Source organism: Pundamilia nyererei, unplaced genomic scaffold, assembly GCF_000239375.1.
Source record: "Pundamilia nyererei isolate P.nyererei 1_Seehausen unplaced genomic scaffold, PunNye1.0 scaffold00033, whole genome shotgun sequence".
NCBI lineage: Eukaryota > Metazoa > Chordata > Actinopteri > Cichliformes > Cichlidae > Pundamilia > Pundamilia nyererei.
In genome coordinates, this window is record NW_005187434.1 from 2,776,840 (window position 1) to 2,789,067 (window position 12,228).

The following is a 12,228-nucleotide window of genomic DNA, read 5'->3' on the forward strand; positions in this document are numbered from 1 at the left end:
AACTAACAATCAAACTGCATGGTAAACCATTGTTTTGAGGATATTCTTTGGTTGATTTAGGACACGGGTCAAAACCGATCAGTTAACATAAGAGATAGTAACGGAAAGGTACCACAAAAGGAAGGTTTAAACCTCCTTAATTTCCAGGAAACCTGATGTTTAAACATGTTTTCTATTTTAGCGTGAAATGTCCCTTTAACGACCCAAACGCTTCCTTTTGCGCATGCGCGTTGCGCAGGTCTCCTCGTGATGACAGTAAATGACAGCAGCGTTCGCTAATGAAGAAGGCAGTGTGAGACCGCTAACCGCCAACAAACACTTGACTGACTCGAGAAATCTTATGATCAGCTGTGTTTAGAGGAGGTGGGAACAATTAGTACGGACTAATTACGTTTGGTAAGTGACTGATTTTATGGTAACGCGTATTGTTGTTCACATTTGGTCCCCTCAGGAGCTTGCAGCCTAAAGCTAAGCTAACGTAGCTGTCGGGCTAGCTCATCATTAGCTTGACCTGCTCGCAAACGTTAGCCCAGTTTAACTTGGTTAACATTAGCAGGCTACTACAAAATTAGCCAGTTCACAGGGCTACTTTCTTTCCGCGTCCCACAAATCAGTGCATCCGCAAGTTCGTCTTTACTGGAAGCAGTGTGACACCTGGGTGCCCCTTGTTCCACTTTCCTTCATAGCTTTTAGCTGGCAAATACCGGTCAAATGGTTTAATTGATAGGATTCCCGGGTCGTCTTGTGGTGATCTACTACAAGTTAATGGAGCAGGCGTTTACGGGCATTAACATTACCCATCTCGATCTGCTGGCTGCTTGGCCAAATCTCAGGAGTGGAAACAGCATCAAATCAAGGACACTATAAACACACAAATGCACGGCAGTTAGAAAATGTACATGTTTTATTCAGATTTTGTGTTAGATATGCTTTCACCCACTCACTGAGAAAAGTGGGTGCGGTGTCTAAAGTTGTAACGTAAAAACATAGGTACAAACATGATGTTTGTAACGTTAAGGCTTGTTAGGCCTTAGGATATCAGAAGCATGTTGTCATTGAACACGACTATTCAAATAAGCGGTACATGTTTCTGGCAATAAGTAATTATCGCTCGGTTTTGTCCGTTATCATTATAGTAATTACTGGTAGATTACAAAAAATGAAGCCGGTTAACTCAAATTTAATTCAGCCTGTTCGTTGCCAATTGCAAAATGTGAAACGTTGCTCCTTGTCGTGTGTTATGTCTTTAAAAAAAAGTTGTAATTTTTTCCCCCCAAGGTTAAGCTTAATGACAAAAATCACAACACAAACATACACGTATTTGTTGTACAGTACAGTGCAGTAAAGTCTTAGCACCTGTAAAATAACTAGAGCTACAGTTTCCATGTCCTTAGTTATCTAAGCCCATAACTCCCATATTGCTCATCACGTCATGCTTTTTTGTTTATAGCCTCAGTAGTCACTTTCAGTTTAAGTCTTTACTAAAAATTGAATGTGATTCAGATCTGACTGAGGCTCAGCAAACAGGACTTTATTCCTCTGTATTTGTGACTACAAAGTGCCTGACCAAGGTTCAAGTTTTTCAGTCTGAAACCTCAGCTACAGTCCATTCAAATTTGTTGCTCAAAATGCTCAATAGTAAAGCAAGCAGGCAGCAGTGGGGAGTCATTGTTAGTTAATCCAGATAATAATAATAATAATAATAATAATAATAATAATAATGATAATAATCATTATTATTATTATAAATTTGTTGTAATACAATGATCTGCAGCCACCCCTCAGGTGATGTTTACTTTTATTCTTGCTCCGTTTCATTTCGTGTTTCATCAGTTCTTGTCCTGATGCATTAATAAAGTGTGTGCTGGTTAAATTGGCCAAACCTGCAGCGAACGGTCAGTTTTTACTCCTTCAGAAAGGATTGAGGTTCAGGAAAAATGCTGAGAAAGGTCACCCGTAAACCTCACATATTTTCTGTACACTATCTGCCTGCTGAGCAGTGTAAGAAATTCTGAGAAAGGGAAGTGTGAAGAGGATGTTTGCTCGGGACCGCAGATACCTTTTGTGGAAAGTGAAATCCTTTAAATCTATAAATAAAAAAAACACTCAGTTCTGTTGGTTTGTGTGCGCTCATGTAGTGGGTGGAGTGGGCTGTGATCCAAACACCTTTACTCCGATGCTGAGATATTTACTAGAAGTAGGAAGCGCAGAATAAGTCCCAGAACATTGTCCACGCTAACGGTGGTGTCTTGATACAGCCCCTTTTAAGACAATAATGTATCAATAATATCTGTGTAACCGAATGAGAAAAATAAACCTGGAGAAAAAAGCAAGAACAATGAGAGATTTATTTATTTATTGTATTGTGGTGTGGCATTGTATCATTATTGTTATCAAGATGGAGTTTTGCTAATGAGTCATTTCAGTTAGCTCCTTGGTTTGCTTTTTGCTCCCTGTCTTCTATTTTCCCCTCTGAGTATTTTCTTCACCACAACCTACTTAACTTCTGCTCACATTATCCTCCTTCATTTAATAAGCACCATCAGAAGTTTTTTTTTCCCCTAGACTTGCCCTGGCATTGATAATAAATTAAGGCGTTTAGAGATGTTATGAGTGAACACTCGGTCCTCTCGTGACTCATGTTAACAGATTTCAGTGGCTGTCCTGCCACGACTTTTATTCTCACATGCAGCTTACAGAGTTGAAGATTATGCCTTCCCTCAGTGTCTGTTGTTTGGTTTCTCTTCTGCTTTAGAGTTCCTCTGTGCTCTCCATGACTGACTCACCAGGTAGCTCTACTCTGTGGATTGTATTGACGCTCGCATGCACATGAGGCTGTGGCAAATGGCAGTAAACCTCTCTGCTAGACACTTAAAAGCCTAGTTGCTTTTTCACTTCTGTCCAAATATGTGAGGAATGTGCTTATTCAAGAAGATGAGCGGCTCAGTGGAAGTGCGCCATAAGTGTGCTTGTAAGCCAATCCCATATGGAAAAGAAATAGTAAAAACATATATGATTTACTCATGAAAGTGGCCACTTTCATGAGTAAATCATATATAAATCATATAAGGCTTACATGATTTACTCATGAAAGTGGCCACTTTCATGAGTAAATCATATATGTTTTTAGTAAGTATACAAAACATACAAGTTTCATTATATAATTTTTCAAGGGATCTTATATGTGTTTTCACTCTTGTATGCTTTTCATACAAGTTTCATACAAGACAGATAAAAACTTTATAAGATTTATATATATCTTTTCCATATGGGAATTACCTGTCAGTGACTTACGTTCAGATCTGAAATGACTTTTGAACTGAGAGAAAATGACTTTTTTGTCTTTATTATTCTGATCTGTTAATTTACAAAGGTCCAAAATCTAGAGCAGTTTACAATACAATAAAGACCCAACCAGGGATTTGTTGTTCCAATGTATTAGTATCATCAGTAGTGGAACGGGAAAATTCAACATCACAAAATGGATAAGCCTTTCTGTAACCACTGGACTATGGTAAAGTTTGGAAATGATTGGCACCTTTTTTACTAATCATTGGTTAATCATTTTGGTCATTTCCAAAGCTTAACGGCTGACTGATGTGGGTTTTTCTGTTGTTGTTGTTTTTTTTAGCCTTTATGTTGATAAGCACAACATCTGAAGCCTTAGTTCACATTGATCATTAATATTTGACATTTTATAAATAACACAATTTGTTAATTAATAGAGAAAATAGAGAGATGATTGAAAGTAGAGATTGGTACTGACAGTGACTACTCCTTGGTCTTCTTCCTCCTGCTTAATGTGCAGACTCAGGCTGGCAGACTTGGGGTGAAACCCTCCATGCATTGTAAGGAGCTTGTGTTGATGTCAGTAGCTTCAAGGGCTGGGCGATATGGCCTATATCCATATCACGGTATAATTAGAAGCATGTGTGGTAACGATATATATCGCGATATATTCTTTTCTTCTGTATAACGTATTTTACACACTATAAGGCACACTTAAAATCCTTTAATTTTTCTCAAAAATCAACAGTGTGCCTTATGTATGAATTCTGGTTGTGCTTACTGACCTGAAACCGATTTTATGTGATACACGGCACGCAAAAATCTGTCAAAAAATGTTTTAGTACGACTTTGGTAAGCTATGAAGGCGCACCGCTTGATGGATTGCCGGAACATTACGGCTGCTTGCGAAGTAATCTGGGTCCAAAACTCCGTCTGCTTCAGGTCCCACAGTCAAACGAACACTGTGGCATTAGGGCTGTTCGATATTAGAGCAGGGTGATATGACCAAAAATATTTATCACAATATACATTTGAAAATTTGCGATAACGATATAACTGACGATATAATTGACACTAGACAAAATGCTTTACAACTCCACAACTTTATTAGTGCAAAAAACCCTATCAATGTCTTTTCACTTAAACAAGCAGCTGTTTTTTATGTACATTAAAGTTATATAAAAATGTAATAGTGCAAATTCCTTGCTGACAATTTAACCAAAAGGCATTTCCAGTGGAAATTGGCCGACATATCCTCAGCATAACCATGTATAATATTCACAAAACTTAAAAAGAGGTTATACACACACAATATGGTAATATTATGTTGAAGCACAATACGTATCACTCCATGTGGCGCCTGCCTACGATAGCCGTAATGCTCCGACAATCCATCAAGCTGTGCAGCTTCGTAGCTTAGCAAAGTCGTACTAAAACATGTGACAGATATTTTTAGTGCCGTGTACGACATAAAATCGTTTCGAGGTCAAAAGGCACACGGGATTATAAGGGGCACTGTCGATTTTCAGAAAAATCAAAGGATTGATTTTAAGTATGCCGTATTTTCCAAACAACACGATAATAACGACGGCCCGCTAGCATGCGCTACCAAAAATAGTGCTTTGATTGTATATCTGACGGACAAAAGCTAAACCAGTTCCACACCACTGGAGTTGCAGCATTTTTACAAACCAATTCTGGTTCATCCGTTTCATTTAACGATCCACTTTCGCTCTTCTCATTCTGCGTCGCCGCCATGTGCGTATGTAAACAAAGGCACTGCGCATGCGCATTTTACCCATATTCTATCGCGATATTTCATTTTCCTATCTTTGCCCAAAATTACACCGGTATTACCGTGAACGGTATGATATAGCCCAGCCCTATTCGATATAACGATATATATCGGATGACGATATAAAAACGTCTATCGTTTCATTTAAAATAAACTGTTTATGGCAATATTTTTTCATCGTTTTGATGGACACTGTAGTGGCTATATTAATTTCTTAAAGTTCTCTATTTCTCTTATATTTAATATAACCACACTACGGACGGACAAGCGCCTGTTTTTATGCGTTATGGTTAGCAACAACGTGTCCGCTTGTTTATGTTCCACATAAACCTTTCACAATAAAGCTCAAGATCCTGTTGAGACTTTTCAAAATAAACTGAATCACGTGAAAGAGCAGATTATTTATGGATGAGAAGTAAAAAAGAGCCGCCAGGTGCTAAAAAATAGACCTTGGACTCAAACGTTAGAACAGGCGTTTCCCCACAGCATGCTGTGTAATAAATATTCATAAAGAAAACTGAGGCTGTTACAACTTATGTCTAAAAATGTATCGTTTCATGCATCGACTCGACTCCAGCTACATGACGCGCAGCTGGAAACACTTCATGCAAGTCGAGCTGCCTGAGATTCACAGAATTTACAGAACATGTTACATTTTTGTGATTTATATCGCTATCGGGACGATAGAATTCTTTTTTCGGGATATGAGATTTTGGTCAAATCGCACAGCCCTATGTGGCATCACTGAGAGTTAAAAGCTGTCTAAATTCTTTCATCTTTAATAAAATGATCAGCGTTGCTGCTCTACCAGGTGTAAAAATTAAGTTTAACATCCAGGCATCATGAAAACAGAATCTATTAAATTCAACGGAGTTAGAAGTTAGCAGGAAGTTAGCTCGCTAGTTTCCACTTAATGTTCTGACTTGCTATATCAAAAATTAAAACGTACAGCTCTGCTATCACTTCCAACATAAATGAAGACAGAAAACTAAACAGCAGTGACTTTTGTAGGGTTACTGAAGTTGGGCTAGCTGGTATATAATGATGTCCTACATGATCGCTAGCAAAACAGTTACGTTAGCATAACATTAGCACAGTGAAGCTGAAGGATGAACGCTAACTTTTTTCCACTAGATAAAAGTTAACGTGAAGGTTTCTGGTGGTTAGGGACAAATGCAATTGCATGGCAGGATGCTATAAAGGGACCAAACTTCAGTCAGGAGAACAACTGAGATAATCCATCCACAATACGAGGTTGGTCATTAATATACTGCAACAACATGGGAATAGAGCAGCTGCGAGAGAATTCAGCATTAATGAATCAATGGTACGGAAGTGGAGGAAACGCAGATTTTGGTTTTCCCCATATTCCAAAAGTGCTTCGTCTCTTTGCTATTACTGTCGCCCGGCATAATTTGCAGATGATGTTGTTTGCAGCCGCTGTAATGCTTTCGACCAAAACAGGTGCAGCTTGATGACACCATCAACATGCTCTATCGCGGTAGAGCGGTATAGTCAAAATCTCTACCGTTGGCCAAATTTATATCGTTTCTACCGTATACCGTTTATACCGCCCACCCCTAGTAGCTTCTATCTCCTCCTTTGGCCAGCTTATCATCACAGTGGGGTATCTGATCACAGGCATGTTGATTGCCCAGATCTTGTTCTTCACATTCAGCTGACTCCTCAGGAATTGCCAAGCTAAGATCCTGTAGGACTTTTATATACAGACAAACTGGTGATGGCTAACTAACAAGACATAGGAGTGGTGGACAAGCAGAGGAAAACACCCCTAGTGATAGATGTAGCTATACCAAGTGATAGCGACATCAGGAGGAAGGAACACGAGAAGCTGGAAAAGTACCAAGGGCTGAGAGAAGAGCTCGGGAAGCTGTGGAGGGGGAAGGCAACAGTAGTCGCTATGGTAATTGGAGCACTCAGGGCAGTGACCTCCACACTGGGGGAGTGTCATCCCTGGAACAACATCTGAGATCTCTGTCCAAAGAGCACAGTCCTAGGCATCTGTTAGAGGGCCCAAGCTTGAAGGGATCGAGATCGCCTGCAGGGCGAGTGGGGAATTTATTTTATTTCATTTTTTTAGATGTGTAAAGCTGGTTTCAAAACGAACAACAACATCACATCTAGGTTATGCAGACACGCGTTGTTGACATTATGTCTACGTTACATGTATGTTGTTTGTAACTACATTATGCTAAACAATTTTTAGTACAGTGACGCGCTGGGGTGACTGGAATCTAATGGCATGCATGTCTGTAAATAAGTGTTCATCAAGCAGTTATAATAATAGAGCTTACAATTGATTAGTACTTCTTATACACAAAATATGTTGCTTGCAAAGAATAATAATAATAAATGTCTTTATTCTAGTGCTGTCAGTGTTAATCTCGTTAAAATGACGTCATAACCGCATTAATGCGGCAAATCTCCGTTAGCGAGTTAACGTGGATCGCCCTGTGCGTGGGGCTGCACGGCAATAACGCATTAACGAGCTACCCGCGCTAACATGCAGCCCCACGCACGGGGCGATCCACGTTAACTCGCTAACGGAGATTTGCCGCATTAATGCGGTTATGACGTTAACGTCATTTTAACGACGCTGACACCACTACTTTATTCATTTCTTTGGTGTTTCTGATCAGCCATTTTTACCATTTGACTATATATAGTCACATAATGTTATAATGCTGCTTTTAATGAAAAATGTAAACATAAAAATGATGAATAGTGAAGTAAAAGAATCGCTGTTTGTTCTTTGCCATGGGAATTCAATGTAAAGCCAATCATTATGTCTGCATAACCAATTTGATTTGCCTGGTGTATCAGCTCTAATGTTGTAGTTGTCTGTTATCTTCCGAGCAGTGACGCTGCGCTGCAGTCATTCCTGCTTTTAAGGCAGTTTTCTCCATTAGTCTTATTCTTCTTCTCCTCCCAGTGCCTAAACTCCTTATTTTAATCGTTTTTTTAAATGTTTGCAACCACACACAAAGAGGCTTTTGTAGATAGAATTAAGGAAGAAATCATTCAAATTTCACGCATTCTGCTTGGATTATGTGTTTTGGCTGTGTATGAGTGGCAAAGGAAGAATGATTTGCATTTTCTGCTCAGTAGCGCGTCCCAGAGCTTGTGACAAAGCCTGCTTTTGCAGTTGTCACTGGGCCAGTCTGCAAAACACACTGAATGCAAATGATCATTTTCCTTGTATGATGTAACCATCATGAACAATGTAGTATGTGGTGTGATCTTAATTTTCTGGGAATCTGCCCATGAGGGGAAAAAAGAAACAGAGTTAAAATTTTCTCCTTCAAGGTCAACCCCTTGTGTATCTTTGGACCACTTTTAGGACTGTTGAACGTTCTGTTAGGGCTACCTGTACTGTGTACTCTGCAATTATTTAACCAAGGATCTCAAAATACACAGAGGTCAAACATAAACTTATTTCAAAATAACCCAAATTTGAGTGGAGGTTCATCACTGGTGTTGTGAACTGGGTCTCTGGTCATAGCCATTGTGTACTGGCACACCATGCATTGAAATTTGGACCTCAATACTCAATACAAGAAGAGGATCCTAAAGTGGAGGGCAGCCAAATTTAAAGTGTTGTTTTTCTTCTTCTCGGGGGGCCGATTCCCAGAACTTTTTGATCATACCCCATATTAAGCCAATTTTTTTAGAGAGAAAATGATCTGCTATAGAACAATTGCAAACCATTAGAATACTACTCTCTACATATACTTCATTTCATACATATACTTGACCCTTCAACAGCACGGTTGCCTGTGGTAGAACGTTACAATAACTGCCCAAAAAGTGACTAAAAGACAGTTTCTCCATTTTGTTTGTTTAAAAAAACAAAACAAACATTAAAAAAAAGGAAAAGGTAAATCCTTTCAGTTTCAGCACTTTATAGTTTTTCCAGGAATTTAATCCTTCACTTTCACAAAGTTGAGACTTACAGGAAACTGAATAAAATGTAACATGTGTGGCAAACAGTATTTAATAAAACCAATAGCATCATTTTATTGTCCCTGCCTGGTGAGTTCTCACTTCCTCCTACCAATGTGCCCTTGTGACACAACTGTGACTGAAATATCAGAAACTTCTGTGTGTGAAATCGGTGCAGTTCCCCTGATAGAAACCTTTCTCTTGTTGATGTTTTTGTTGTTTTTTTTTTTAAATGTCTATTTAGTTTTAGTTCCACATACTATACCGATTTACGTTGTTTCCATTGGATCTTGTCTCTTTTATGCTCCAGTCATTTGCCTCTCTGCCTGAGTGAGCCGTTGAAGATGGTGAAGCCAGATATCCACACTCTGGCCCACCACCTGAAGCAGGAGCGGCTGTATGTGGCGTCAGAGAAGCAGCTGATCCAGAGGCTCAACAGTGATGTGCTGAAGACAGCTGAGAGGCTGTACCGCGCTGCATGGATCGCAAAGCAGCAGCGCATCAACCTCGATCGTCTCATTCTCACTAGGTTAGATCTACTGTCACGATTCACTGTATTGTTGGCGAATAAGAGAAAAGTCCAGAATATTTTGTATTTTTAACCTATACGCAGAGAGCAATGTAAAAATTACAATTTATTTGGGGGAGAGTTAAGGAAAGTTGGGCATTTCCAAGATTTGACTTGGTTTGCAGAAAGACATTTTAGCCAGATTGGTAAGTAAAACGGAGCTAGATGCAAACATTTTAGTGCAATTCTAAACTTTTAGTTGAGTTTGGTCTTTTTAGGGAGGAAAAAATGGAAAGATTAAAACTGCTGTTGGTGGAAGGAATTCTATAAAATGTGGTAATGACACAACTCTGTTCCACAGTGCTGAGGCCTCTCCGGCTGAATGCTGCCAACATGCCAAAATGTTGGAAGATACACAGTTTATTGATGGCTACAAGACGCTGGGCTTTCATGAAACAATCTATGGAGAGTTCTTGGCCAGGTTGAGGGATAATCCCCGGCTGGTTGCGTCCTGCTTGGTGGCAGGAGAGAGGCTGATCCAGGAGCACACTCAAGGTGCCATATATACAGTCTTCACCTCACTTTATGGCAACTGTATCATGCAGGAGGATGAGAGCTACTTACTACAGGTCAGTGATCCCACCTGCTTCTGCTGTTACACATTAGTAACAGTTTCATAGGTTTTCAGTGAGATAAGAGGTTTTCGTCTGGTTCATCCATCTTTCTTTCCAACTACCAGGTGTTGCGGTACTTGATAGAGTTTGAGCTGAAGGAGAGTGACAACCCTCGTCGTTTACTCCGACGGGGAACCTGTGCCTTCAGCATACTGTTCAAGCTCTTCTCCGAGGGCCTTTATTCCGCCAAGCTCTTCCTCACTGCCACCCTACACGAACCTATTATGCAGCTTCTGGTTGAAGATGAGGACCACCTGGAAACCGACCCAGCCAAAGTGACGGAGCGCCTCACTCCGGCCCAGCAAGAGCGCTACGGAGAGAAAGGCTCTGAGGGCTACAAGCAGAGGGTGCAGGCAGCTGTCGAAGCGAACGAAGCCAAGCTGGTCGCTCTGGTCAACAAGTTTATCGGTTACTTGAAGCAGAACACCTACTGCTTTCCTCACAGCCTGCGCTGGATCGTGTCCCAGATGTACAAGACTTTGTCATGCGTAGAGCGTCTTGAGGTGGGAGAGGTGCGCACCATGTGTACAGATCTGCTGCTGACCTGCTTCATTTGTCCAGCTATAGTTAACCCAGAGCAGTATGGCATTATCTCAGACGCACCGATCAATGAAGTGGCTCGCTTCAATTTAATGCAGGCAAGTGGCGCAGCACGTTTTCTCTTTGTAATGTCATATACACGGCCATTCTGTTGTGGATGGGTTTACAATGTTTTTGTTTTGCCATACAGGTGGGGCAACTTTTGCAGCAGTTGGCAATGGCCGACGATGATGCAGACCCAAGGCGGAAAAGCAGTTTGTCCAAGTTTGATAAGGTAGGTCTGTTTCTGTAAACAGAGTAATGTGTTTTTTGTTTGGGTTTTTGGGGTTAAAAAATGAGGGGCCTTATGTACTAAGATGTGTTTTCTGGGTCTCTGTTTGGCAGAGTTGTGTTGCTGCTTTTCTGGATGTGGTGATTGGCGGAAGAGCAGTTGAAACCCCACCCATGTCCTCAATGAATCTTCTAGAAGGCCTCAGTAGGACTGCAGTCTATGTTACTCATAATCAGCTGCTTTCTCTGGTAGGCTGTTTTACAGTTACAGTATATGTCCCTGTTATGTGTTTTGACAAAAACAAAGTACTTGCAGGTTAATCGTTGGTATGTTATCAAATTTCGAAAATTTAGCTACTCTATTGAGCCACTCGAAGGTACTTGAAAGCCAATAGCAGGATGAGATGACTCTAATTAATGTATTAGAGAAATTGTTCTAAGTATCCTACATATAGCTCTGTCTGACTTGATGGGATATGCATTAATACATGGATGTTTATTCAAGATCATAAAACAGATCAAATTCCTTTTAGTATGAAAGCTAGATGCGGTCATTTACTCCAATCACTGCAAAAATAACTTTGTAGATGAACTGAAGCCGTGTGTAACTCCACACTGGGAACCAGTTTAGGTTTCCAAAGAACTTTGACAAATCCAAATTCGCCTTTAAGATCAATCGGATGATCTTGGAAAATGCTACATTCTACTTCCTGCTTACACTTCAGGTTCTAAGGACTGTGAGGACTTCATTTTTGATAGATATAATGTGCTCTGATCTTGATCGGAGGCTTATAAATAAATACAATCTGTCTAAACTATTCATACACAAACATTGGTTCTTTGAGCAAAGCTGAGCAATTACTCAAAGCTGGAAACGGAGTAGCTTATATTAGTAACTTTTAAATTCTAAAGTAAATTTCCCTGCAGAAATCTAAATCAAGCTTTAGTGGTATCAAGAAGCTTAGTGCCAGTTTTTAAGTTTCTCTGTTTATTAGATAATTTGTCTTTCTGTGAGTTAATGAAGCTCTTAACATGCTTTTGTGGGCTTTTCCAGCTTTGTGCATCATTGCTTCTTTGAATGTCTTATGAAAAACCTTATCTGGAGAAGTGCATTCTTAGTCCAAAATCAGATTTTATATGCCTGTACTTAAATATATACTGAGGGGCACCTCTCTGCACTTCTAATTTTG

The 12,228-nt window shown here is 39.9% G+C and overlaps 1 protein-coding gene across 2 annotated transcripts in view; it reads left to right on the forward strand.

Annotated features, from left to right (window-relative positions):
- Window positions 1–234: 234 nt before the first annotated feature.
- Window positions 235–12,228, forward strand: part of gapvd1 (GTPase activating protein and VPS9 domains 1) — a 29,248-nt gene continuing 17,254 nt past the window's right edge. For both annotated transcript variants that reach the window (XM_013909914.1, XM_013909915.1), the window contains exons 1-6: window positions 235–396; window positions 9,357–9,575; window positions 9,916–10,183; window positions 10,294–10,866; window positions 10,959–11,042; window positions 11,153–11,287. In XM_013909914.1, coding sequence (XP_013765368.1) covers window positions 9,391–9,575; window positions 9,916–10,183; window positions 10,294–10,866; window positions 10,959–11,042; window positions 11,153–11,287 — 1,245 coding nt within the window. In that variant the 5' untranslated portion in view covers window positions 235–396; window positions 9,357–9,390. The remainder of the gene's footprint in view (window positions 397–9,356; window positions 9,576–9,915; window positions 10,184–10,293; window positions 10,867–10,958; window positions 11,043–11,152; window positions 11,288–12,228) is intronic.